The 27,254-nt window shown below is 39.3% G+C and overlaps 1 protein-coding gene across 4 annotated transcripts in view; it reads left to right on the forward strand.

Moving 5' to 3' along the window:
* LOC135497590 (C1q-related factor-like) overlaps positions 1-26,753 on the forward strand; it is a 41,394-nt gene extending 14,641 nt beyond the window's left edge. The window contains exons 3-6 of one of the 4 annotated variants that reach the window (XM_064787365.1): positions 6,178-6,198; positions 23,373-23,581; positions 24,021-24,149; positions 24,421-26,753. In XM_064787365.1, the coding sequence (XP_064643435.1) occupies positions 6,178-6,198; positions 23,373-23,581; positions 24,021-24,149; positions 24,421-24,495 (434 nt within the window). In that variant the 3' untranslated portion in view covers positions 24,496-26,753. Of the gene's footprint in view, positions 1-6,177; positions 6,199-11,661; positions 12,632-15,594; positions 18,787-23,372; positions 23,582-24,020; positions 24,150-24,420 lie in introns of those variants that run through there. The other 3 variants (XM_064787366.1, XR_010448940.1, XM_064787364.1) reach the window with 3 other exon arrangements.
* Positions 26,754-27,254: the final 501 nt, after the last annotated feature.

Raw genomic sequence — 27,254 nt, forward strand, 5'->3', positions numbered from 1 at the left:
GTATGGTATAGTATAGTATAGTAACCCTTTTCCAAAGCTCATCATTTATGCTGTCGCCACGTCACTCTTAAATCAGGAAATAGATCAAACATGTAAGTGAATGTGTCCCTCTCCCAATTGGCACCCACACGTGGCGAGGGCTGAAATAAAAAGCTTCTGGGAAGTGCGAATTCGAAAGCAGAAGTCGACGACCCCCTTTCCATCCAGTCCGAAATTCCCAATACGATTCTCATACAATTCAGTTTCGCGTACATGGTCATGTACATTCTTTACAAGATTCTTTATAATATCTTTACTAAGAATATTACAGCAACCTTGCAAATCACACATCACAGTAACTATTTGGAAGGCAAACTAAGCAAACAAAGAGTTAGATCTGTCAATTCGATAACTGCGTCCAATTATCAAACCAATGCATTCTAGTTGTGTAGCGTCCCCGAAGACCCCTTTCATTATAGCAATGACAAATTCATTGTTTTATCCCGCGGGGTATCAGATTTCGTCGCCAATATCGGAGAAATCACTCCAGAAATCGACTCAATCAAGAGCCTGCGCTATCAATAGGTTATCACCCGAGATAACAGCAATGTTTATGATGAATCGTATCGAATATCGGTTCCTAAATTCGTCCTTTACGCAGCATAATGTGATTGTCGCTGTCAGACTTTCTTGGTAAGAATTTGATAAGATTGTATCATTCTCAACTCCGATTCTTTTTAATTTAGCTGAAATTTCTATAGTGCTTCGGGTCGAAATCAGTTGGTGCGTTATGCGTTGACAGGTCTCCGTTTTCGCCTTTCTATGCTGGTTGCGCTCCCGTTCCGAACTTAACGACTTTTTGCAGTCTTTTTTCCAGCAGTGTTCGGCCAACATTGTATTCTGATGGAAGAGCATAATAGAATCCTTTTGTTCCCGGTCATTCCATCCTTGGACATTTAAAACTTCTAACCGTGTTGTGCCATTCGGTTTGTCCGATCAGATTCATTAAAGGAAAAGTAAACGGACGTTGATGAAATGATATGTCCCAAATTCTAGCAGTGAAGGTGTGAGACCATTCACCAGATGGTCAGCAAAGATGTTTATACCTCCCTGGATATTCTATATCGAAAATAACTTGATTTTCTTTCATACAACTTACTGACAATGGTCGACGATTGGCGAAAGGTTATTAGCGACAAGGGTATCAGGTACACCACTCTGTATTCGTGATACCGATCTACGATTCTGTTGTCCGCCATCACGAATTTGATTTTGACATCACAAAGGAAATTACGTTGTTGTTTGGGTCAAACTGGGTGTATGAGAAAAGCTCGACGGCGTGATTGTCCCGTCCGTGGTTTCATTAGGCTCGATATAATTGAAACTGAATGTCGTGGTCGAAATCACGATTTACAAAATTAATGTTGGCAAGGAATATCGATGTTGCTCTATATCACCAAACACCAGATACAACAGTTTCTGATATGCAAACTGCCGATGGAGAGGCAACTGAAAGTTTGTAGCATCGAATTCATCAGATTCTGGTTAAGATATCTTAGCAGTTCGATAATTAAGGCTGCCTTATATTATTCTTACAGTTCAACCCCGACCACAGAGACCTTGACAACAATTATCATTCATGAGCTGGCGGAGTCCACGCACATATCAAAATTCCAATTCTTAGTTAAGATTTTATTTCGTTTCGTGTACATACATGTATATGCACGCACAATCTTTACAAGATTATTCACTTGTAAGATTCTTCCTCTTAACTATAAGAATCTTACAGGAATATTGTAACGAATGTACATGTTCATGTACATGGAACTGAATTATATCTTAACTCGAAGAATCGTATAATAACCTTATCTTGATTTTCGATTCGGGTTCCCCGTTTCATTGACTCATTGACTTCTCGTATTTTGCGTCGTATTCTACGGAACGAGTTTATATCTGGGAAAAATCCGATAAGGGAGTTTATGAGGTTACTAGCTGGGGACATACCGAACCAATGTTGATCGTAATCTACTACATCTTGATAGAAACGTGGTTTGAATCGTGATTTGGAGCTCATACTGAGGGTCTAATGACCTCTTGTAGTAAACGTGTGGTGATGAATTCGTCTACATGTACCTTACTCGGATAGACCGTTGGATGTCCCAGGAACTGCAGTACCTTCAGATATTTAAACAGCCAGTTTTGATTTACTGCGGATAAACATGTCTTGCATCCTAACTCATGGCTCACACAGCAGTAACCATCTGCCGGGATATGAGAATAGCGGGAGGAAGCGCCTAATTTAGTCATAATCAAGCCGTATCGACCTAACACCGCTCCTGGGCAAATACCGATGCGATCACGAAGCCATAAAGAACACGCTAGTCGCACCAGCCCCGGGGCTATTCATGTAAAATTCCCGGCGTGCTTTGGTCAATATCATATCTCGTCCGTCAGAAGTTGGGTCACGTGAGGCATGCCAATATGGTTGCACACGTGACCATTAAAGGCTAGATTGCTCACAATTTAGAAGATTTTAAATGTATGACCAGAATAGCAAATTGCAACATTATGATGGGTTTATATAGGATTCACGTTGTCACTTGTCATGGTTTACGTCTCACTTGTCACAGGCCTGTTAACTGACCTGATTCTGGTTTGAAAAACTGACATGACAGAAGATAAGTTATCATTATCATATGATTCTCTACCAGCGTGCTGCCTTTAAGAGCTTTGTGTCAGGCCCGGACTTATTTTGGCATGTTATGGAAATATCCCCGTTATTAATTTAGCGAGGTTTGTGAGTAATGAAAAAGGGCCGTCGTGGATGTTCCCTGGCAGCTGTTATATGTTGGTCTCGAATGCAGTTCATTTAGCCATATGGAGTCAGACCAATTTTGTCAGGTGGGTAGCCGTCGCGTCTGCGCATTGCATTAGTAAATGAATTGGGTAAAGCCGCGAGTAGTCCTGAGTTCATCTCTAGGCCCCAGAAACACTACTCCCTTCCTCTACTACCATCACAAACCGCTGTAGGGTTTTTATTTCGCTAAAAAACCTTAACAGGATAAAGATTTGTGTTGACCGAAATAATGCCCTTAAATGCTTTCCAAAGCTCAGACACCTTCATTTTTAAGAGTGTGGTCTAGTTCAAACGAGCACTTTGTAAACTGTTATTAGAAAAAGCCCAGGAATTGTTCGGTTGAAACCGGGATCACAGTAATTTTCAAAGGCGCTTTGAGCAAGATACTTCGGCCTGGAAAGGTGATACAAATATGATCATTATTACTCATATCATTAACTGGATCTCACTCGATATTAGTCGAGCGGTCGAGGTGTCAACCACCGTGCTAGAATCTACGATTCCCGAACCATGACCTAGCGATCACGCAAACCTTGTCTAATGATGTTTCGAGTCAATATTAGATATCGCTATAATTGCTTCTTTTTAATGTTGAACGAACACGCACTGCTGATATATCGCACATCATGTGGCGTTCCTCCCAATTAAAATACCGATGCAGAATTGCCCCAAGTCGCCCCGGCAATCCACCAACAATGATTGTTACTATAATTCTGTAACACCAGATGAGGTCGATCAGTAACCGAATCAAATATTGTTGCTTTAGGCAATTAGATCTAATTGATTGATACTACGTGCTGATCAATAAGGAGGTATGTAGTACCATTAAGGCTGAACTGGTCGTCTAAAACTATTATACAGAGATAAGTGATGCATCAAAATAAACACTGTTAGCTATTTAGTTACATAGAAGATGTCAGTGGACGACTGTAATTCGGCCTCAAAGTTGTTGTGGTAGTGAGAGTCGCGATGGTGCACAACATTTCTCTCGTTTGTGTTGTACACACCAGTTGTCGCTAAATTCTCTCCGCACTCGAAAAATTAGAACTCGAGACGAAGAATCGAATTTCTCTGGCGTCCTCACTGCAGACACCACTTTGATAAACGAGCTCTACTTTGAAAAAGATTACAGATATTCTATGCATACGGTAATTATTTCTCCAACCGAAAACCATCTTTATATGGGATCAGCACAGTTGCCATTTCACGGAAGCATAGACCAACGATCGATTAACTAAGGCTAGTATCTCATTAAACGTGACCCCGGTTGATCTTTGTCCAAGGACGATGGAATGCCAATATAATAATATCCATAGTTTTTCCGCTCTGTCAGCATCATCAAGATCTTTGATATTCAGTGTCATGAATGCATGTACAGTTAAGATGCAAAACACTCCAGACGTAATTTTACCATTTTGAGTAAATGAATCTGCTTTTTCCCCCGAAGCTTCAAATAAAATGCAATGGCACCAACGTTTTGGCTGATACTTAATAGTAATACAAAATGGTAAAGAAAACACTTTTTGCAAGCAGATTAGATTAATAGTATATTCATTAAGTATCAACCAAAGTGTTACAAAGTCATTTTTTAAAGTAATTTGTTTAAAGCCGGGCAAATGATGACATGTTTTTAATCACAGTGCCTGCGTTATCATCAGGAGAATGCCATACGTTATCAACTAACTCCAGACCATTTTTAAAACACAGCGTTTTTTAATGCCTTTGAGTGCAGTGCGACAAACATTGTTTCATAAAGTTACACGATACTCCAACATACATTAGGTTCTAAAAAATGTGATTTAAGTGCAATCATGTGTCCACTGTGACGGCCTGAAAACATTGATTCAGTGTCAATGTTTTCATTTGAGTATTGAACTGAACTGGAGGTGAATTGCCATCACTATCGCGCCATTGCTGGAAGCCATCACGCGTTATAACCACAACAGTTGTTGACGTTTTCCCGGGGTCATTCTAAGGGATTTCGATGTTATTTCGGTGCATTTGAAATATGGAATAGATTTTTGATGCTGAACAGCATGAAAAAGAAAACTTGTGCATTGCCTATATAATCTACTGACCTTTGGAGGGAAGTCCCATGTTTTTCGTTCTGGGGCACTTTTATCATCCGGTGCTAGTTAGATATTCAGCTCTTGATCTTGAACAAGAATCTCATGAGAATCTTCTAAGGATTAGGGTCATGTATACGAAACAGAATAAGGTCTTTAATCATGTTAATACGAATCTTATAGGGATCATATCGTCATTTGCGACCTGGGTGAAGATTCTAGCAGATATTTATTGAGTATATACCGGTATGCTATTGATGTGAAACTGAAAAAAGAAATTTTGTCAATAGGCTTGGGGAAAGGGTATAAGGATAAGGTTCCAAAGCCTGGGCGAACCACTGAAATTAACATATTTGGCATCATAAATTTACCAAAGGCTGTTAAGATTCTTGTAAGATTCGTTTAGTTCTTCCTAAGATATTCTTCGGTTTTGTACACTTGTCTAGTATGTATGTACAAATCTTATTCGTTCCTCGAATGTACTGTGCATGCAACCTAATAAGATCGTAACCAAAAGACTTATAAACTGGATTTTGACCTAGACCTCCAGGCCTCTGCTTCTCCGGTCGACTGGTTCAGATTAAGACTCATTTTCTCAAATTGAACTTCATATTTCTCGCACGCGACAATGTCTATTGGGCGGTTCCAAATGAAGTCGCAACACTTCACAAGCACAAAGATGTTCGAGGACACATTTCGCTCCAGACAAGCGATTCGCATCCTGGTCACACCCGCACTGATTACATTGCTCTAAGTGGCTGTATAGCTTGGAAGATCACCCCAGTGACAAATGACCCGAACGAGACAGCAAATTCATTAGATGTCCATGCCCGGAGTGGGTTGTCAGTTACTGAAAACGACCAATGATAAAGTTGGTTTTCATTATACCGTGTTGATTTGCGGAAATGCATTCACCGAGAGTAAGCGAGAAGTGGACTCCATGGCTGGACGTCGGAAACAAAGGTCACTGTACTACATATTGATCTAACCCGGCTCGTGCGGAGACGAGTTTCTTTTGTGCCTCCCAAGGTCGAAAATCGCAATCAGCAATTCTGTTCGTTATAGGTCTCAAAGCTAGTGGTTCGTGTGATAAAAAGACAGGTTCAGAATATGATCCGAGAACATGAATTAGGGAATTCCTAGGTCAAGCCAAAAAGAAATTATTTTTCGAACTGTGCAGAAACTAATTCACAGTGTATTTCAGAGAAAGAAAAAATTTCGAAACACCTTATCATTTCAGACAAAAAATCAATTAGAAAAACATTATTATTTCAGATTGTAAGGATTGTCAAACCGGTGAGTTTTCTTACAACAAACCTTAACACCCAGTCCCTTAACCTCAAAAACCCTGCATCTGAAATACGGATGAAGAATGTGAATGCTAAGTAATACTAATGTGAAGGATTTCAATGAAATAACGTCTCCAATGATGGAGGCTTAATTTAAAATAAGGCCGTTACATGCATGCCTCAAACGCGACAATCAAAGCACAACGTCTTGTTGTTATTGCTAATGTAAGAGCATTCGTCAACATTGGTTACGAATCAGAAATAAATATGAAGGGCTGCTTTGCTAAACTTAAATAAAATGCAAGAGACCCATGCACACTTATCTTTAGAAGTTGTAGAAGTTTTCTGACGTCAGAAGCCATTTCATATTCGGTTAAGGTCAGGTATATCGAAACCTACGAAGTTTCAGTTATGAATATAGAGATATATAAATAAAAAACAGTAATTTTGGCTGTGTGAGGGATTTTACATGCATCTTAACTCGTTTTCAGCTCTGCAGCTTTTTCGAAGAATGTGCTTATTTACTGAGTAAATAAATATACTCAATAGATTTCAAAAGAACTCGCGTGTACACCGCAAAAGAAACATTGTGCAGGCCAGTTTTCATTGCAATGGCGTGTCTAGAGTTAAGTTCTTATTGCCAACGAGGCTACACATAAACTATGAAGGCAATCGTCGTGTTGAAAAAGCAAATCACACACTCAGCGGATTCTTCGCATCAGTAATCACCGCGTAATGTCCCATCTCCGCCGGAAGCGATGTCACATTACACTCTCACGATATCTCGTGCGACTTCAAGAGGTAAAGATTTCCTTTCTGCTCGAGTGAAATTTCTGAATTACGCCTTAACTGCCAATGCACTTCGAGACTAATTGCATGGTATGATGGTGTTGGGTTAGGCAAGTAACTTACAGGGCACGAATTTCTCATCCGCTCCATATACAAGCTTTGCATGTGTCCATTTTATTCTCCATGCTCCATAGGTTCCAGTTGCCAGAAATAAACTTCTTGTTTAATATTATCTTATCAGTATCTCGTACTTAATTCAATTTATATCGGGTCATGAATCATATATCATTTATTTCTTCTGACAGTAAAAATAAATATCGGAATCATCTACAATTGGAAAAAAATTCAAAACCGTCACATCTTGATATAAATGTATCACATTCGTAATATAATACATTTCAATAACGTTTAACTAATCTGATTTGAAAACAGATGCAATTATGTTGGCCGTCGAGCTCAGCTGGTATTAAATTGCGTTCTATGTCAGCCTATCATCGTTTTAGCGTCATAGGTTTTTGCTCGCCTAAGAAACAATAACCAATTCTGAACAGGGTAAGCAGGTCAAGTCTGTGTCGGTTTGGACGCCGATGTATCTGCATGTATTTGTATAAGATTCACAGTAAAGATCTGATTCAGCTTTGTAAACTATGTACATGTACAAGCAAAATATCTACATGACTATTGTAAGATTAAGAGCTTTAACTAAGAATCGTACCAGGATCTTGTAAATAATGTGCATGTTCATGACTGACTAAATGTATACATGTACATGACTGACTAAAATTTTAACTATGATTCCCGAATCGGGATTTTAGACCTTGGTAAAGCAATAAGCTCCCAACTTGGGGGAAGTTTTGACATGGTTGATTGACTTTATTCAATTGGTTACAAAGACCATCAAACGGCCTACCTCTTCCGACCAGAACAAGACATGCAAGATGACTGACGAACCCGTCTAGAACAAGTTTCGTTTCATACTCACAAAATGGGCCACAGCCTTTAATCTTGTCGCAGATTAGACGTTTCCTGGGTGGTCAAGCCTGCTATATTGATGGTCTCCCGGTCGCTTCTGACTTATCTGAGGAACACACCTCTGGTGGAGGTCGTCAGGGAGGAAGTTCCATCAGAGGTATTCAGGTTGAATTCAAGGTTTGGATCTTCTTTGAAATCTATGGGCTCACGATTGCCACTCAACACTGGTCGGAAATCCGAATTAGATGCTCAGTTAGGATCTTATTTAGTTTCCTAGTGAAGATTCTTACTCTACCCATTTCTGAATCCCGATAAGAAACTTAGTTGAAATCTTATCTAAGAATCTTACAGATATCTTGTCACGAATGTACATGCACATGTACACGAAACGTAATAAGCTCTTAGCTAAGAATAGTATAAGCATTTTACTTGGATTTTCAACCATGTGTATGAGCGGGCATCAAAAGGAAACGTCTATCCTGTCAAACTGGAATTATCTGACGACACCCATTTTTAAGGATCCTAACTTTGAGATCAAAACCTCAATGCGTTTTTGCAGTACTAAAATCAAACCTCAAGATAAAGTATGTACACTTGATGAAGGCAAACTTATCAATGCCATCAGTCTTACTGCAAGGCTGATGAGAAAAAAAACTTCTCAATCGTAATCTTGAAGTACACACAGATTACTAAGCGACTCAACGAAAATGTCTTCAAAGGCCCAACATTTGATCCATTAAAAGGACCCTTCCCATTCCTCAAAGACACACTGTGCCTCTTTGAAGGGACGAAGAAAAGCATTGCTGGGACGTGAACCGTCGGGATTTAGATCATAAAAGTGCCCACAAAGGCTTAGGCTGCTGCAATTGATCTGCAAAGCTTCCACCTTTGCTGGAGCCCTTAAGGCACGTGCTCCTTTCATGACCAAAAACAGGAAATTAGACTGCTTTTTTTTCGCCCACAAAAGACCCGGTCTACCACCTGTGATTCTAATTAACTTGCGTTTGTCACTTTTTGATTTTCGTTCGTTGACTACCACGGCGAATATTCTATGGTCCACGGCGGGCATGATGTGGTTCATATGTCGAGACTTATAAGAGTCGATGGCCTGATAGTTGATAGTTATCGTTATATTAAAGAAGTCAGGTCGGGTTTCTTCGACAAGCAGTGGGTATTATGCAAGGCAAAAATTCGACAACAAGAAATACTCGATCTCATATTTTCCTGAAATCGAGGAGAGGGATGGGGGCATTTTAGCTTTAATTTTTCTAAGGTAGGCACCATAGACGTCATACATAACAAGGGAAAACACGATAATAATACGTGTTGCAATTGGCAGTTACGATATGCCCTATTGATTAGATTCCAAGGTAGCCCCTAATATCTCAAATGGGGAAGTCGATATGTCAGCGCGTGCGATCAGTCGCCGGTAATGGCCAATATGACAAAAGTGATTCAACGGTCGATGACATTGGCAATTATCAACACAGGAGACGCCTGTTGCCGTCTGCAGGTTCATTGACCGAAGTGACATAAGACATATTTAGTAATCCCAGCTTGTGCACATGCAACAATAACACAGTAAATACTCACGGAATGAAACTTTAAAGTTGTCATGATTTTTACAGGGTTTTTACAATGGCCATGTGATTTTTTTTCAAGAAGTGCATACATCAATATCTGGAGGATATTCTATTAGGTCAAACCGTTTGACATGTACGGGTGTTGAATGGATGTTCCTGGCAAACCTTTTTTCTCCAATATGGAATCGTTCTCACCCCTAATATTTATGAGCGTCAGGGAAAAGAAAAAAAGAAATCCAGCTCCATGCTAGCTGATGAGGCAAGGCAAAAAAGACGTTGTTATCAAACGTTCCCCGAATTCTGCTAATCAGAGCGGCAGAGTTTGGAATTTATCATGGATGCAGTTTCATTCTCGATCTGTGCCCCAAGGAGGGTGACACGATAAATGATACAGTTAGGCCGATTATTGTCATCACTGCTTTTTATGTTATGGTCATTCAGAGTTTATGTGTAGAGATTGGCGTAATTCATGTGGTATCCGGTTATTTTTTTCTGCTGTCGGACATCGATTTTAAGCATCGAAACATATGTCCATGATTAGCGAAAGGGCTGATTGGCGCATTCTTGACATCTCTCAATACTAATAATATGCGGGTGACATGTGGCAAAGAGGGTAGTCACCACGTTCTTGTGGCTTGAAAGACTCGACGCCAAAATGTCAAACGTTCTCAAAGGGAACTTTTTTTCAGGCAGTTGCCTCTTTGCCGTAATTTCCGGGTTGTCGTTGTTTAACAGTAACAATTAATAATTGTTGGTGGAAACCTGTTGATGTGATATTTTGTGTGGGTCCTAGTGTTCAGTCAAAGATAGCTCAAATAGTTCCCTTGCTGATCTGGCTGCCATCACCAATCAGCTACCATGGCAGAAGATTACGAGTTTACGGCTCAACGAATTCGATTACGTCCTCAACGCTTTTAGACCCATGGGCTCTATCTTTAGCTCCACTATCGTTAATTGGTAAGACCTTCTGCGAATGTAGATAAGGTTAGGACAGTCTCTGTCGAAGAAAAGTTATCTTCACCTCATTTTACTTGGAAATTCCTGATTTAGCCGACAGGGAATTGGACTTGACGCACCGCTATTTAATTGACCGAGCCCTGTCAATGCCTGTGTATCAGGACCGCACACAAATCGTTTAAACTTGAAAAACTAACCTGACAACAGCCAGAAAGGAATTAGTCCGGAGCAATTATTCACTGGTTTGGCTTGGGGATATTGTGCTGCACTGTTGTCATGACATCTTCATGTTTAACCGGGAGACCCGTCACCGTGAAAGACATGTGGATCAAATCGACTGACATTGCTGAACTGATCGACGAGAAATTCCCTCTCTCATGTTGTGCGCTCAACAGCCTCATCAGGAGCGAGAACCTTGTCGTCTTCGTAGGGTGATGGATTGAACTGATAGTCTGCCATCTAAGTTCCTTCTGTTGAGAAAGAGTCAGGAACACCTGACACTAAAATACGATGTGGCTGATGTCTTGGAATAAAGGCCAGACACCCGACAAATCTTGCCCAAAATCAGTCAGCGAACTTGGGCCCGCCTGGCGTCTGGAGTAGTTTTAATTTAAGCACGTTACGATTACAGTCGCCTGGTTCTGTGGATGCTCCTTATTTAAGATGGATGATACTGAGTTTCACGAGCACGACCAAAGAACCAAATAATACCTAAAGATGTATGTCGTTTTCTCTTTTAAGTTTGTAGGCAAAAGGGGAATTTGGAGACAGATATTTTATCTTCTTACGACAATTGCCTTCGGAGAACATCACGTTCTTATCTTCCTAGGCCAAAAATCTCGATTAGATTCGGCTAGGATTATTGCTTAAGATATTATTCTTATACCTGTACATGTGCATTCTACAAGATTTTCTGTAAGATTCTTAGTTAAGACCTTAACTACTTAGTTAAGACCTTAACTAAGTTAAGACCTTAACTAAGAATCTTACAGTAATCTTGTAATGATTAATGTACATGTTCTTGTAAACAAAACTGAATGATATCTTAAGTTAGAATCTTATCGACATTTTCGACCTTGGATTTTTTTACTGACACTGGCCTTTAGATCGATTTATACCTCTGCATATAATACCTGAAATAACTGAAGAGCATCTTGCTGCGACTGGTATAATCGAATCTCCCGTCATTAGTACGGAATTTTCTTCCGTGTCAGATCAGAGATAAATCAAGATATCACTGCCTATATCAACACATCTTTCAATCGAACACGACGGCATGGCATTGTTGGTGAGATTTTAAGTGTACCTTGGAATTGGATTTTCCCCCGCGGCGCGGTAAGGGTGTGATTTCTGAAAATTTATCGCATTGTGAAGACCAGTTTTGATGGATTTATTGTGATACCGTTTAACCTGGATTAGCCTGCCCAATATTAACACATTTTTGAATTGAACACGGTGGCATGACACTGTTGGTGAGGTTTCAAGTGCAACTGGTAGAATTGGATTTTCTTTCGTTGTGCGGTGCAACGTGATTTGTGAAAATTTATTGCATTTTGAAGACCAGTTTTGATGGATTTATTGTGATAGCGTTTAACCTGGGGATCAGGCCCAAATAGAAAATTGCTCCTTAGTTGAATAGTGCGAAAATACCTTACCTCCTAATTTGACTGCTACTCCGCAAGGCTTAGAAAGCCAAGTGGAGATATACACAAAAGTATATTCGTGACTAATGATATCTAAACCGCCAAATACTGCCACTTTTTGCAATTTGCGAGAACGTCTGAAAATATGAACAGCTTTCAGTTGTTTAATGGCGGATTGCGAGTTAAATTTCTCTCCTTTTTCTAATCAAAAACGTTGATATCAACAAAAATCAGGATCATTCGCTACATGCGCAAAAATAAAGCGCTCGCAAAGATTTGTTCACAAACGGTTGGTTTACAGTATACTATTAGCACTTGTGAAATTACCATGGCGTTTTACGGCAATTGGCATTGACTGATCGGATTAGATATCTGTCATCGTCGCCTTGTTGGCGAGGTGTCACACAGGTAGAGAGCGAATACGGAAAAATGGTGCAGCGAACGGGAGGTGCGGCCGTGGTGTTGGTAGCAGTGGTTGCGGCAGTACTCACAGCAGGTTCGTATGCGGGTAACGCTTCATCGATTTCCCGACTACATTTTGATTTGACCCATTTTTCAGGCTGTTGTTTCTCATTTTGGGCGGGAGGATTCTGCGTTAAGATTGATACTTGCACGTCGTCGTGTTCTGATTGTCGAAGGATATGATTGGCGTGTGTTTTCTGTACGGAGTGTTCTGATTGGTTGCTATGGTCAACATTTTGGTATGCTCGTCAAATATTTGTATTAGTAATGCGAGTAACACGGTGAAACATAGTTTGCCTTGAAGCTTATAGCTCTTTGGTCCATCTTCGATTTCCACCTATTTCGTGTAGTTTTACCAAGTATGTATAAAGATTGGTAGAGCATTCCAAGAAGAGATTGGCTACGTACGCGAACAAATTTGATTTGCAATTATGCGTGATTTACTTAGTGTATACATTTTTTAATCTCGCTGGTCAGAAGCTTTCGGAGTTATTGTGAGCAGACTGTTATTCGACATGCCGTAATAAACTAATATCCGAGATAGTATATTGATTCGACCATGCCCTCGTCATGCAACATGTAAAGGAATGAAGATATTCATGCCCCCTACTAACTCAAAATCACCCAAATATCATGGTTGTCAACTTCATGTAAAATCATTCGAAATAATGGAAAGGCATAGAAAATCCCATCCGTGGGAATATCAACAACACAAAACCCCACTGTAATTATAGACCGATTTTCGATGCACCCTATTGCGCGATGACATGCGATTCAATGAATTCTCCGCAACGCTGGTCATGACGTCACGCACTATGGCCGCCACTGATGCTATTAGCTGGCTTCTCTAAATCACGTCCGGGTTATTAAGAACCTCTTTCTTGGGAGGCCGAGCGATTTCTATGCCCAGTTCTAACGACCCTGCCCACATCGATTGGTCGGAGTAAAGACACATGTTCGAGGAAATGGGTTTTGGATTAATTTTATCAAAATAACCTCGGACGAGTTGGCAAATGGGCAGTTTGCTCCACCCCACTTTGGAGGGCATTTCCAACACGATTTTCCTATGATCTTTATTGAAGTAATTAAAGAGAAGTAGTAATTACTTCCACCGTTAACAGAACTTCTAAAAGTTCGCCCGGATGACACGAAGATACTGTAGTTTCACCAATATAAGGCTGCTGAATTGATTAACAGGAAAATGCACCAAATGGCCACGCCGAAACAAGACGTCACGAGCATTAGAGAAGTTGGTATCGTCAACTCATGTCTATCCCAATAAACGTGTTTATGGCGTCACCTCGAACGACCATGGGCATATTTTGGCCTGAACTCACGAGTTCAATATTATTAGTTAATATTATTAAATAATATTATTAGGTCTTAGAATCGTGAAACTGGAGTTGGGCAACCATACTGCTATCGGAGAGAAAACAACTCGGGAGAGGCTGACGATGTTTCACTGCCGTTTAGTTATTGACGTATGTGTACTTATTTGCCAAACACATTTTGTAAAAACATGTCGAAACTTTGCTGACACAGTATAATGTATCTTCACTAATGGATTACAATAATTGTATTTACGTCACAAACATTTGTTGTCATGCCGATGTACATTTGTAATTTTATCTTTTGATTGAATACTTAAAACAGGGTGGTATAAATGTTCACTTTCTTTTCAATAAAACAAAAAAGTGTACTGTAATGTAATTCCTTTAATGTGTTTCGTAGCGGTGTTGACTCAAAAATTCGATCCTTTCATACAGATAATTTGAGAGCTGTTTCCCATAAGATGCTGGTTTGGAAAAATACGTGGTTGCAGAAGTCGTAGTTATGGGTTTACTTTTGTTTTGAAGTATTGTATTTGAACAATTCAAGAATTCATTACAAGTCCATTAGCAATGTAAGATTGTTTCTACAGATTTGAAAGGCACGTCTTTTTCTTTTGACCAGGTTACATCTTCAGACGGTTTAATGACGTCTTGATTCTGCGAGAGGCGATATAGTAATACCGGATAGAAGATGCCTTGATCTTGTCTCACACGCTGCGGCGCTTGGGCGGGGATTTCAAAACAGTTAGCAGAGCGAACTTGAAACCATCTTTGAAGCGTGTCCCGTCCTTCACTCAAAATATTTCAGCGGTGAATTTCTAATCTTCTCTCGGTATACTGACTTTTATTTGACATCATGGCTTTTTGTGCAGAAAACTGTTAAGAAACACATGATACACTATTCCAATGGCGAGATTTAAAATGTCTTTCAGGGAAGTGAAGTGATGTAAAATCATTGCATGACATTTGGCAACTAGTAATCTAGCAAATCACACATATTTTTTCAATATCACATACATGTATATCTAAATACTTCTTTAAATTTAAACCTTCTTTTACTCGTACATCTAAAATACTTCTTTAAATATGCATTTAACTAGATTAAATTATTCTAGCATTGATACTGTGGCATTTCAGGATATTGTGTGGATTTTAATGTTTTATTTTTTTTTTACACTGGAACTTAGATGTATTCATACCCTTTGACATTTCCTGCTTGCTTGTTTTATTTAAAAATACATTTGTGTCTTACAACTTCGTCGGTTTTCCGTCCCAAGTGCCATATGAACATTATCAAAATCGTCTTTTTCGTTTCGTAAAATCTGTAACTTTCTGAACTACATTTGTACCTGCACCATACCTAATTACGATGGTCCCTATCTTTGCCCTGTAGGTACGTCTTGCAAACTAATATAACAAAACTAAATTGCAATGCACAGCCAAAAGTTTAAAAAATTTAGCCGGCATACTTTGTTAAATATTACGTAACATCTGATTTCAACTCGTGAATGCTAAATCTTCATACATTTCTTTAAAGAGGAAAAAATTATTAATAATTTATAGTAAGATACCACTTATAAAAAATAATTGATAAAGAAATTTGCTATCACCGTACCAGTGCATTTTCTAGATATATTACTGACGCCAGCTTCCCCCCTATTTTTAGGGGACGACTACGACGAAGAAGATGAAGAGGAAGATGACCTTGAAGATGACCTTCATCACTACAGACCTAGCACGTATGCTCCACCAGTCTCACCGGAACCGGATATCAACACCAAGCAGTACAAGGGCGAGACTTTATCCGAGGAAAACAAAGCCGAGGCAAAGGAGTATGAGACTAATGACATCACAGGGAAACATGATTACGACAAAGATAAATACACAGATACCGATGACGAATATGACAGGTATGAAGCAGATGGAAAGGGAAAATATGATGACACTGATGTCGATAAAGAAAAGTACACTAAAACTGATGGCGTTGGTGAAAAGTTTCCAAAAACTGATGGCAACGTTAACAAATATGGCCGAAAGGGCACCGATGTGGATTATGTTGATGAGTATATTGATGGCTTGATGGAGATGGAATCGGATGATAATGCCTTGGCGGGGACATCGGTGGGCGAAGGCGATAAATCCACTTCAGGGAGAGACAGAGTAATAATCGTACATAAAGGCAGCAAAGGTGACGACGGTGACATTGCACCTGAGACTGGCACAGAGTCAGCACCTCTACAGAAGGGAATCCCCGAGAAGGCGGCAAAGGTTATTCAGGGGTCGGGTGCGTCGCAGCCAAGGCAGTTTTTGTGGGTTCAAGCTTCCTTGGTGTTAGTGGTGGTTGTGTGGGGGATTATTTGTTAGCTGATCAATCTGCAACAACTGAAATTCGTTTATACACCGGTACCAAATTGAGAGACATTTGTATCTATATACACTTTTAAATTGGATATTTATTTCACAGGAGGGGAGTTTTGAAATGTGATAGTTCTCAAATATACATTCATACAAAGTTGATACTTGATTTAAAACTAGCAAACCGTTGATAAGTCTTCGGTTAACGTCAAGGAAATAATCAAAAATATGAAATCAATATATCAACACCTGGATACATCAAAGTGTATTTAAGAATTAAAAGACGAGCTTATCAAAAGATCATGGAGCAAAATTAAAGCCATGCTGAATGCATGCTAATAATAAGTTAAGGTTAATGCAAAAGTTAAGGGATGAATGATAGAAAAATTTAAATGAAAGCTAGATTAGGCAATAGATATATTGACACAAATTATAGGACATCAATGAAGATTTATAATATGAAGGCACATTATACAATTAATAGTACTTTTAAACAAAACTGAATAATTGCACGCTTGATACAATAGGACAGTTATTCTACTGACGACAATTAAGTAATATACATGTAGTAATTAAATGTGTTTGTGATAATAACAGACGAATATCCGTACTGTGCCGTACATATGATAAAGTTTATTGAACTCTAAAAAAATATTTGTTTATCATCGATGTTTATAGGCACCATTTAAACCAGATAGACATTTCTAAATACTTTTTATGATTTACAAATCCATTTTAAAATTTTCTTATACAACAAGAATGTGCTTCTTGCGCCATGACAAAAAGGCGACACCATTTCATCAACGTGATATATTGCAAAAGAATAATTATTGGTAAAACAGAAGAATTATTAAGTAGAGAAAGTTGTGACAGGTTCTTAAACATTATCAGAATGCATTTATTTATTTATTTTTGTGAGTTGTTTTATTATAATTAGATTAAGGATAATAAATAATTGCATACCATTATCTGCTGATAAAATCAAATATTGTTGTATACTGTGCCGTTTTAAAAGTTTAAGGAAATCTATGTTGTCAGTTCATTATTAAGACAGCCTTAAAATGTGATTATGTATCAACGATATACGCGGGGAATAGTGTATAATAACGTCAGTGTAGCACAAGTGTAATGTTCTTTGGGTGGAATAACGCGTAAGTTAATGGGGACTTACACAGAAGGTGTCGCTCTTCTGGAACATGCAAGTTCTACCGTTCCCCAAACCGTGTGGGAGAACGGAGACTCAAAAACGCTTCACTTGGTTCACTTGGTGTCTGGTGGCACGGAAATTTTCTCATATCCAGAAGAACGTGGTCATAGATCTGCCTAAGTGGCCCGTAACTATCATAAACAGCGCACTTAGTGCCTGACCAAGATGACAGATATCTCACCCATTATCTATTTGGTGACGTCAGGGTACACGTTTTGCATTTAACATCGTACCTGCAAAAAAAACGGGTGTGAATCATCCATTCGTTTCTGCATGCTGGAAGCACAACAATGATATGGCTATATCTGACACAAACGCAATCTCCCTCATAGAAAGCAGATTCTTTGCAAACAGTTTACAATTCAGTTGAACTTTCTAAGGTAAATTCGGTTAGAAAAGGCGCATTTGACATCTAATGAGGCATGAACCAAACGTTAGATTTGGCAACTAGAGGATGAATTGAATGATGGATGGTGACGACTCAGCTGATTGAATCGAAGGATGTTTGACAATTTGATTTAACGCGTTTCGCGTTGTTAACTTAAATGCGATACACATCTACTGAACATTTGCCATAGATTTGCCAGATGCAAACGCGTCGAAACAACTATATATTGAAAAGGAAATAGGTACAGTTTTATGAGCTATGTCATATGTCATGAACATCTGATACTTTAAAAAAAGTGACACGAAATATAACTGACGCATAAGAATTTTTAAAGACTCAACCCTTTTCTATTTCTCAGAGATTGGGGCTGAAATACGGATAATGGGAAAACTGAAGTAAAATCAGTTGTTCCTAGTTCTGTGTTATTCTTGGGAAGTTTCTGACAATACACGCCGTCGTTGAACAGCCAATAATAATCGAACAAATATTCTACTGGGAAATACAGGAAGTGCACAGCTAATGGATTACATGTTCGAGTTGCTTTGATAAAAACTTCCACCATTGACTGTTTTTAGGCGACCAAGCAAAACATTCCATATAGGCATGAACAACGTTTCTATGAAAAAGTAACCTTATTAGCTCCACATAAAACAGGAATAGGAAAAATCAATGTGGTTAATGTGGTATATATTTTTTGACAAACTTCCATCAATGAGAATACAGGATGAATAGATCTGAAACACAGGTCGCCTTGAACTTTCCATCACCCCGAATCTGATTGGATGTAAAAGTCACCATGCTCTGACGTCAGGGAGGATCAACCAATGGGAATCTAGCAACAAGCTAAGATCGAAAAGAAAAAGACGATGTCACGTTCTGCATCCTCAGCGTCGATGACACGAAAAAAGGTGATATCACAGTATATGTTTTAGTCCAATATTTATTTTATTGACAGTTTACGGATTAATAAGTAAAAACTGGTGTTACTTGATGAAGTGCTTTCATTGTCAAAATGACTTGACAAATATGTCAGGAATAAATCCTGTAAGCCACATTCTTGACGTGTTCAAAGCGCCACCATAGTGCGTTAAATCCCATGTGTAATTTTGGAGATCTCTTTCTGGTTTGACATGAGATATTGGGAGATCTCAATCTTGAGAAGATGTTTCAATATTGTCTGCGGTGGTTGATCGGAGCAGGGAAATGCGTTGTCTTGTTAAGCGGATGAAACAATCGATGAAAGTACAAGTCTATCATCAAGTATGGATTATTCTCTACATGTACTTGATATCACATATATAGTACAGGTCGAACATCCGAATAGATCGTTATAAGAATCTTAGTCAAAATCTTTTTCATTTTCACACACATGTGCTTGCACATTTCGAAATTCTTGTAAAGGTTGTTGGATGTGATTATAATTGTTATAAGACTCTTACAAGAATCCTGTAAGGAATGTTCATGTACATGAAGCGAAAGGGAAAAAGGAAAATCTCTTCTGGGGATATAGAGTTCTCTTAAACATAGAATTCTCTTAGATGAATACTTTCCAAGCAGGCTTCAGTTAGCCACTCGACCATTCGAGTGCACTTTCCTTTGCTTTAGTCTTCTGCAAGTGAATGCTGGAGAGCGTGCATTAGATACACATCACTGCCCTGTCAACTCAGACATATTAATCAAGGATAACATTTATGATTAATGATTTTTGAATTGAGTTCTGAGAGATCTAATGTTATCAGAGATTTATGCAAATATGTTGGAAAGCATACAGCCTGAGACTTACTATGATTGATACTCTTTCAAGTTGTGTACTTTTGTCAGAGTTGATATTCTGATCAAGGAGAGTGAGTGTGTATCTTTGATTCTGGAGGGTGTTGAGATTGGCTGTAGAAAAATTCAAGATTTGTGGTACATGTATAGCAAGTACGCAATGATATTCTTAAGTTTCCTTTTAATATTTAAATTGATCGCTGCAGCTTCGAAACAAATGTAAGAGATGGTATACATGTAGCAAGTGCTTAATGATTGAAGTTTTGCTAGAGGTGGGGATTTGTTTCCTTGCGTTACTTTCTCGGTGTTGGCTCTTGGCATGTCACTACGATTTTGAGGCGATTGTGAATATCGGCCTAGTGGCTCCGCCTCGAGCCTGGGAGAGTCGTCCGATTTGAGGCGGGCCTTGGCCCTGGCACGTACTTCTTATAAGCTTATCATATTTTGGACTATTTCCTTCTTCCAACCAGGGGTCGAGCGTCAGAACGAATCGAACATCTTCCTTCAAACATACCTTCGCTAAAGAAACTACATCATTCAGCATCTTGAAAGGGTCTTCCAAAAATATCTTAAGAATTCGCACACTTCTCAGCAGGTAATGCAACTCATCTTCAACCAACGGAAACTAATTTCCGTGATATAATGACGCTCCAATAAGTTTGCAAGTAACACGAGTTTGCACTTGGAAAGCAAGAGCGTGCGGCTCGGTCAGCATCTTCATTTGCGAGGTCAGGCTTCAGACTAATAACTAACCCAACCCGACCTTATATTCCCGCAGTGGGCACGATATTGCTTCTTTGGTCAATACATTACCATTATCGAAGAGTTCCCAGGCTCTTTTGTCGCAAGATGCGTTTTCTAGTCGAAGGAAATTTGCTTTTAGTAGGGGAAGATCGGAGCCAAGGCACGCTTGGGCCAGGATGTTGGCGTATTAGACATCTGAGACTGAATTGATTATTTTAATAGAAATTTCAGCAATGCCGTTGTGAAGACAAATATAAAAATACTATGAATACCCAGATTCAGCGATTTTGCACTCATAATAACTGCACTACGGCATAGCGGAATTCTGTTTTCCAGAGCCACCAGTAAATAAACTGAACACGGATAGCGTGTCTCCCATTAAGACGGGGTTGGACATATGCTATCATCAAACATGAAGTTATGAATTCTTGATATCATTTAACGGCATTTGTGTGAAATGTCCACGAGGGGATTGAATAAATGGAGCGGGTGGGGTGGTCATAATTAAATCCAATAGCTTAACACATCATATCAATAGTGTATTGGACATTTCGATAAGATCGGATGTGCGTTTAGTCAATATTTTATAATCAGCGCTTATCAGATATCATGTTAAACGTGACGCGAATGAAACAGTTCACGGCCGATATGCGTGAAGCTGCGATATCACAGCCGCTTCAACCTTCAATTAAAAACTGAGAGACACAACGATAATGCGTCGAAGCATAGAGCCGTCGTTTATGTGTACACTAGTCGGAGGCTTTTTCGAACTACTTAACGGTTTCTCTAACTTTTTCCTGATTTATCCGACAAAAGTCCGACTTTTCCCTGAAAGTCCGACTTTTCCCTGAAAGGTCGGATTTCGAGAAAATCTGTGAAAAATACTAGAGCTTCCCGAAATAGGGCATTAAAGACCAAAGGCCTATGTTGAATGGGGGTTAATGAGGTGGCCTAATTAAGTAAGCTAATTAGTATGCACACTGAGGATCACTCTAAATGTACAGTCGTACATGTGTACTAATTGAATCTTAACTAAGAATCTTATACGAATGTTTAAAGTAATGTTCGACCTGGGAAAAAGAAAAACAAGCAGAACAGCTCTGACAGATCTAAAAGAAGAAAATTGCATTTCAATTTCAACGTAATCACGCGCTGTCATTGGCATAAGCTGATGCCACAATCCTACCTAAAATCTGTTCGCACTCTTAAAATTATATTCCCAACTCTAATTACTAGTTAAAAGCTTCCACAGCGTGACGTGCCTGCTATCTCCATTAGATGTTAGACAAGAAATCGTAGTATAAATGTGTAAAAAAAAAATTTCAACGAAAATCGAATGGAATATAATCAACCGGTCTCAAGACGCCTCTATGGCTTTTCTGTGTCCAATATCCACTCAAAAATCAAGATAACATTTTTCAGAAACCAAAAAGCGCCTTTTCACGCCATCGAGACTAATACAAATCCGTCAAAAGCCAACCAAGCCAATTACTCGTGCGATGTCGCATCTTATCTTGCGTCAAGCACGATATTGCTCCAATCGGGACGCGTGAATTGCTTTGATTGGTATCTACAGTGCAGATTAAGCGGAAACTCTTGTACATTTCAAGACCTTTAGAATGCTCTTGTATGGCAACGAGGACTTAATGACGGATCGGTTGTTGATTGGGTAAAAATGAGATATTTTAGCGTGATGGGCACGTAACTTGATTGACAGCCGGAAATGCCACTCAACAATTCGTGGCGTCAGAATTAGACTGAAGAAAACCCTATGGTCGTGGTATAGGATATTACAAGTTATAAGTTATATATTGAAAGATATTCACGAATCCAGGTAATTTGATAAGATTCTTAAAAATTCTTAATCATGATCTTATTCGGTTATGCAATGTCGGTACTACATGCACATTCATAACCAGATTTTCGGACACAATCTTAACCAAGAATTGCATGATAATCTTATCAGGATTTTCAACCTGCAGACAAGTTCTATCAGCATACCCTCTTCATATCATAACGAATATATTCGATTCCAAACTATCATCCTATCTTTTTAGCCACTTCTGTTACTTCTTCCACATTTCACCTTCTATACTTTCACTCACTCAAACATTCTTCGTCCACTCACTGTAAATCAGCACGCATTATAACTCAATCAAGCCGCAGCCTCTTTTTTACAGGCCAAACTGAATCCGTCGAAACCTCTACTAACTCCGTAGTCTACTTAGGCCGGTGTATGTTCTCGCTTCCAAATGCCCCGTCCAGTAAGTCACATTTCCTACTGGCCTGAGTGTCGTGAAATCCAAGCTTAGTAGGAGTTGTGCATGTGTGTCCCCTCAACTGAAAAAAACCCACATGAGAACAGACTAAGGTTCGAATATCAGCATAATCGACTCATAAAATAAGTGACATTCCGTCATACCGAAGAAAAATGCACTTCAAAAGGGAGTGCAATTTGGAATGCATGATTGGGTAGAGCTATATTAATCCACCAGCACATTAAAAAATATAATCAAGTTTAAAAGCAAAACGTCACCGAATTTATTTTTTTTATTCGTGTTTATCTGTTTCTTTTCATCTGCTACATGAAAGGAAATATTGCATACTTAGACCGATTTGTCGTTTAGGCCTCCTGTCCTTATGACCTCACCTCCTTCACCCTATGCACTTCCATTTTCACTCTGCTACTACACCCAAGGTCGAAAAACCGGCTGCGATTCTTACATGTAAAAGATTCTGGATTATGATTGAATCGTAGTTTTTAACGCAAGTACATGTTGTACTCAATGTACATTATATTATTTATAAGATTCTTACTATATTCTGGTTTAAGATTGGGTTCAGTAAGTGTTTCGATTTTTTTGATACACCCTGTACAATGTTTTGGAATCGAACGAATCCGAGTCGAAGAGGAACTAAGTGATCTAAATATCCGAAATAATATGACTGATAGCTGTTTTCTGTCTATTTCTACTTATAGGTAAATCCGCTGCCAACACCCAAAAGGTCGCTTTCTTCGCGGGCCTCAAAGACAATGTGGGCCCAATCAAAAAAGACGTGGACGTGTCATTCGATAAGGTGATGACCAATGTTGGCGGGGCCTATGACGCCAAGTCCGGAAAATTCACCGCCCCAGTGAATGGGACGTACACCTTCACTGTTGTAGTGGCAGCTCAAGGCAGACAAAAGGTGAGAAGTCGTTTATGCGGATACTTCAGCAGCTGCATACACACTAGTAGGATGCTTCTTACGACTTCTTAACGGTTTCTCTTACTTTTTTCCTGATTTATCCGACGAAAGTCCGACATTTTCCGACTTTTTTTGGAAAGTTCGGATTTCTAAAAAAGCTGTGAAAGACCCATGGGCTTCCCAAAATAGGGCATTAAAGATCGAATGCCTATGTTGAATGGGGTTGAATGTGGGCTCCGTACTGATGGAACTCTCTTCATGTCCTACGTTTACACAAAACTTGGTTCATTCTCCAAGCTGCTAAACATTTCTGTACATGTTGTATGCATCTCGACAATGCATCATGCTGTACGTATATGTGCACGCACGTGTATTCCACATTGTGTATAATACAATATGTGTATTTACAATAATCATGAGAATTGTGTTCATTCCGCAGGCTGCAGTAAAGCTCATCAGGAACAATGACATGATAGCGACCGTCTGGGCAGAAAGTATACCATATTGGGCTTCGGCATCGAATACAGCTGTGCTCCATCTTAAGAAGGGAGACCAAGTTTGGTTACAAGTAAGTTAGCACGTGCACTTACATATCCGATTTCCTGATTACCTTTGTCAATTTCATCAATTCGACTGATTTGTGTTGAAATATTACCATCAGCTTCATTGCTTGCATGTGCGAGTTTTCATTAAAATTTTATGGCAACCATACAAAATGGCGCTCAAGCGATCGATCGATAAGATGGCGGATTGATGTTAGAAATCGGACTGTTTTGAAACTTTATCGAAGAACAATGTAGTCTGTTGGTTTGATCATTTTAGATGTCCTCATATTTCAGGTGTTGCAAAGAGCGTCCTACCTCCACGGCTACATGTACTCCACCTTCTCCGGACATATCTTATTTGAGGACTAGACGTATGCCCTTTAACACGAGGACGAGCAAAGTGTATACCGAGGTGTATATACCTGGCAAAATGATGTACATACGGAATTAAACAAGATACGTCAAAAAAGCTTTGGTCACGTGATTTTTTGAGGCGCTGATTGGTCGGACCAAGACTTATGCAAATTTGTAAAGAGTTTGACTGTTGTTGATATTAGTTAGACTTGGCGTCATTTGTGACGTAACACGCTTGATTGAGGTGGAATCTTCAACAGAGTTAATACACAGGTAAAAAATCCCGATAGAAGTATCAATTAAGATCATAGTTATTGCAGTTGCATACATGTATAATTTTACATGAGGTTATTATAAGATTCTTCGTTAAGATCTCAACTTAGATTCGTACAACGGAAAATCGAGAAGAATGTACATGTGCATGAACATGTGCAAAGGCAGGATAAGATCTTACTAACGAATCTAATAGGATCTTGTCATGATTTCTCGAACTTGGTGCCGGTTAAGTTACAAAAGACTAACACAAAGACAAAGTAGGAGCTGATACAATGTGAAATGATCTGAGCTATCGTACAATTCTAGTTCTCAAAGGTCGGTATCAAAGATCCAATGCAGGAAGATTGGTTCCTCTACGATTCATAGGTTTTCGTCTTCCCTACACATGATCATCAGAAAGTGACGAGAGAAGGTCTGAAACATCGTCAACACATCGAAATAATGTTGTTTGTTAGTTTGAGCAAACAAAAGATGATGAAGTCGTGGTTGGTATTATGCTCTGTTGTTTCGAAATAATTTGAGTTGAGAAATAAGCTGCGATGTAGTTTGCGTATTCGATATCAATTTTAAAATTTTTGAACGAACGGAGTTCGCCTTAAAGTATTAAGAAATACCATAAAAGACATTAAAATATTTTTTGGACAGGCTAAATTTGATTATAGACGTTTTTGTAACCTAAAGAAATGCAATAAGAATGTGGCCGAGTGTATACTTCAGATCTAAAGATAAACTGAAAGGAAGTGTCTCCTATTGCCTGGTTAGAGCAATAAATATATATATATACAATACTGTATGTCCTCATCGTGTATGTAACAATATGAATTTTATGCAATGTATATGTTGTAGTTATTTGATACTTGATTGCAGTTGATTTCAAATTGGTTAGGAAACAGAATAGTTAGTGTTATACGTGTACATGGAGTATGTAACCCGTGTTATAATTACGGGAGTACCACGTGTGCCATAGTTATTGTGTGACAAGGTTATTGAGTGTACAAAATGTATTGTTTTGTGTCATGTGTCAAGTACTTGTTTGTGAAGTCGTTGTTATGAAATCTTACTCGAAATACTTCCAAAAATAACGCACCAGTGCTTTTTAATAATGAGGGTAGAATGTTGTCAATACTGACCCAACCCACACTCCATTTCCTGCATCAGTATATCTCTCTCTCTAAGGTATAACAAGATGTATAGGACAGTGCAAGCATGGTGCGCCATTGTGTCCGGTGTGCAGCGGCTTCCTAAAGGTCTCCGCCTACACCTGCAGTTGCGGCATCCCGCTTCACTACGTCCAACCATCTCACTCCAGTTCTTCCTCGTATCAGTTTCCCATCAGTTTCAGAAACATTCACGTAGCAAAAACTGGTGCGTCTTGTTAAAAAAAGATATAACCAGTACCCAGTTCAAACTCCCTCTTAGTCTTAGTTATGATCGTGATAGGTTTCGTGTTCATCAGTACATGTTCGAACTTTCCCAGACTCTTGTACGATTCTCAGTTGTTATAAGATATGGGCAGAAACCTTATATGAATATTGTCAAGATTGAAAATGTACATGACTTGCATACAAAACTGAAAATGACCTTAACTAAGAGTATTTTAAGAATCTTATCAGGATTTTGCTATGGGTATCTGCTTATACATGTTCTGAAAAATCCTCCCGTTTTGCTCGTAACGTATAATCGATGTACTGGAAGTGAGGTATAAAAGGACAACGATTTCCGGCAAATCGAATAATGCCTCCGTATGACGTATACGTATACGAAAATAGGAAGAGTTTATAATCCAGTACACATACGAGAGTAATTCTTTCGATTCGCCGGAACTCATGCACTGCCTGTTGATTGAGGCAAAATGCGTCTAGTTATCACTGCCTTAAACCCATCCGTGTTCTTAAATTGTTGATGTCCCTACTGTTAACAGGTGTGATATCTTGTAAAGTGCATGTCTAAAATGTAGTAAATACATGTTGTTTGAAATAAAATTAGAAACAAAAGCACTATAGTGGTTCTTTGTTATCATAAACGGGGCATACTTTACGATATCCCTCCTACACTTGGGCATCATAGAGCTGCGATGCTTGACCGACGCGTCCGCGTGAGTTCCCGTGTCCAAGAGACTTGGAGAGTCGGATGGGAGAGTAGCCTATAGTGACTTTACCATGGCAACTCTGGAGACCATGCACGAGTGGACAGTGACAATAGTTTGGTACCCATTCTTCGCAGCAAAGGCCAGGGGTGTCCGCTCTTTTGTGTTGACGACGTTAACGGCCGCCTTCCCGTCCTCGAGTAATATTTCACAGACTTCCGCATGGCCGTTCGCAGCCGCAAGATGGAGTGGCGTGTCCCCGTTCATATCGTGTCCCTTCACCTTTGCCCCATTATCCACACGAAAGCGAACCACATGTCACTCGCCTCTCTCCGCCGCTTCATGTAATGGCGTGCGCATCATGAACGCATCGGTTTTGTCTGAGTAATTCAACCATGATCCATATGAGATG

This window comes from Lineus longissimus, chromosome 13 (assembly GCF_910592395.1).
Source record: "Lineus longissimus chromosome 13, tnLinLong1.2, whole genome shotgun sequence".
Classification (NCBI taxonomy): domain Eukaryota; kingdom Metazoa; phylum Nemertea; class Pilidiophora; order Heteronemertea; family Lineidae; genus Lineus; species Lineus longissimus.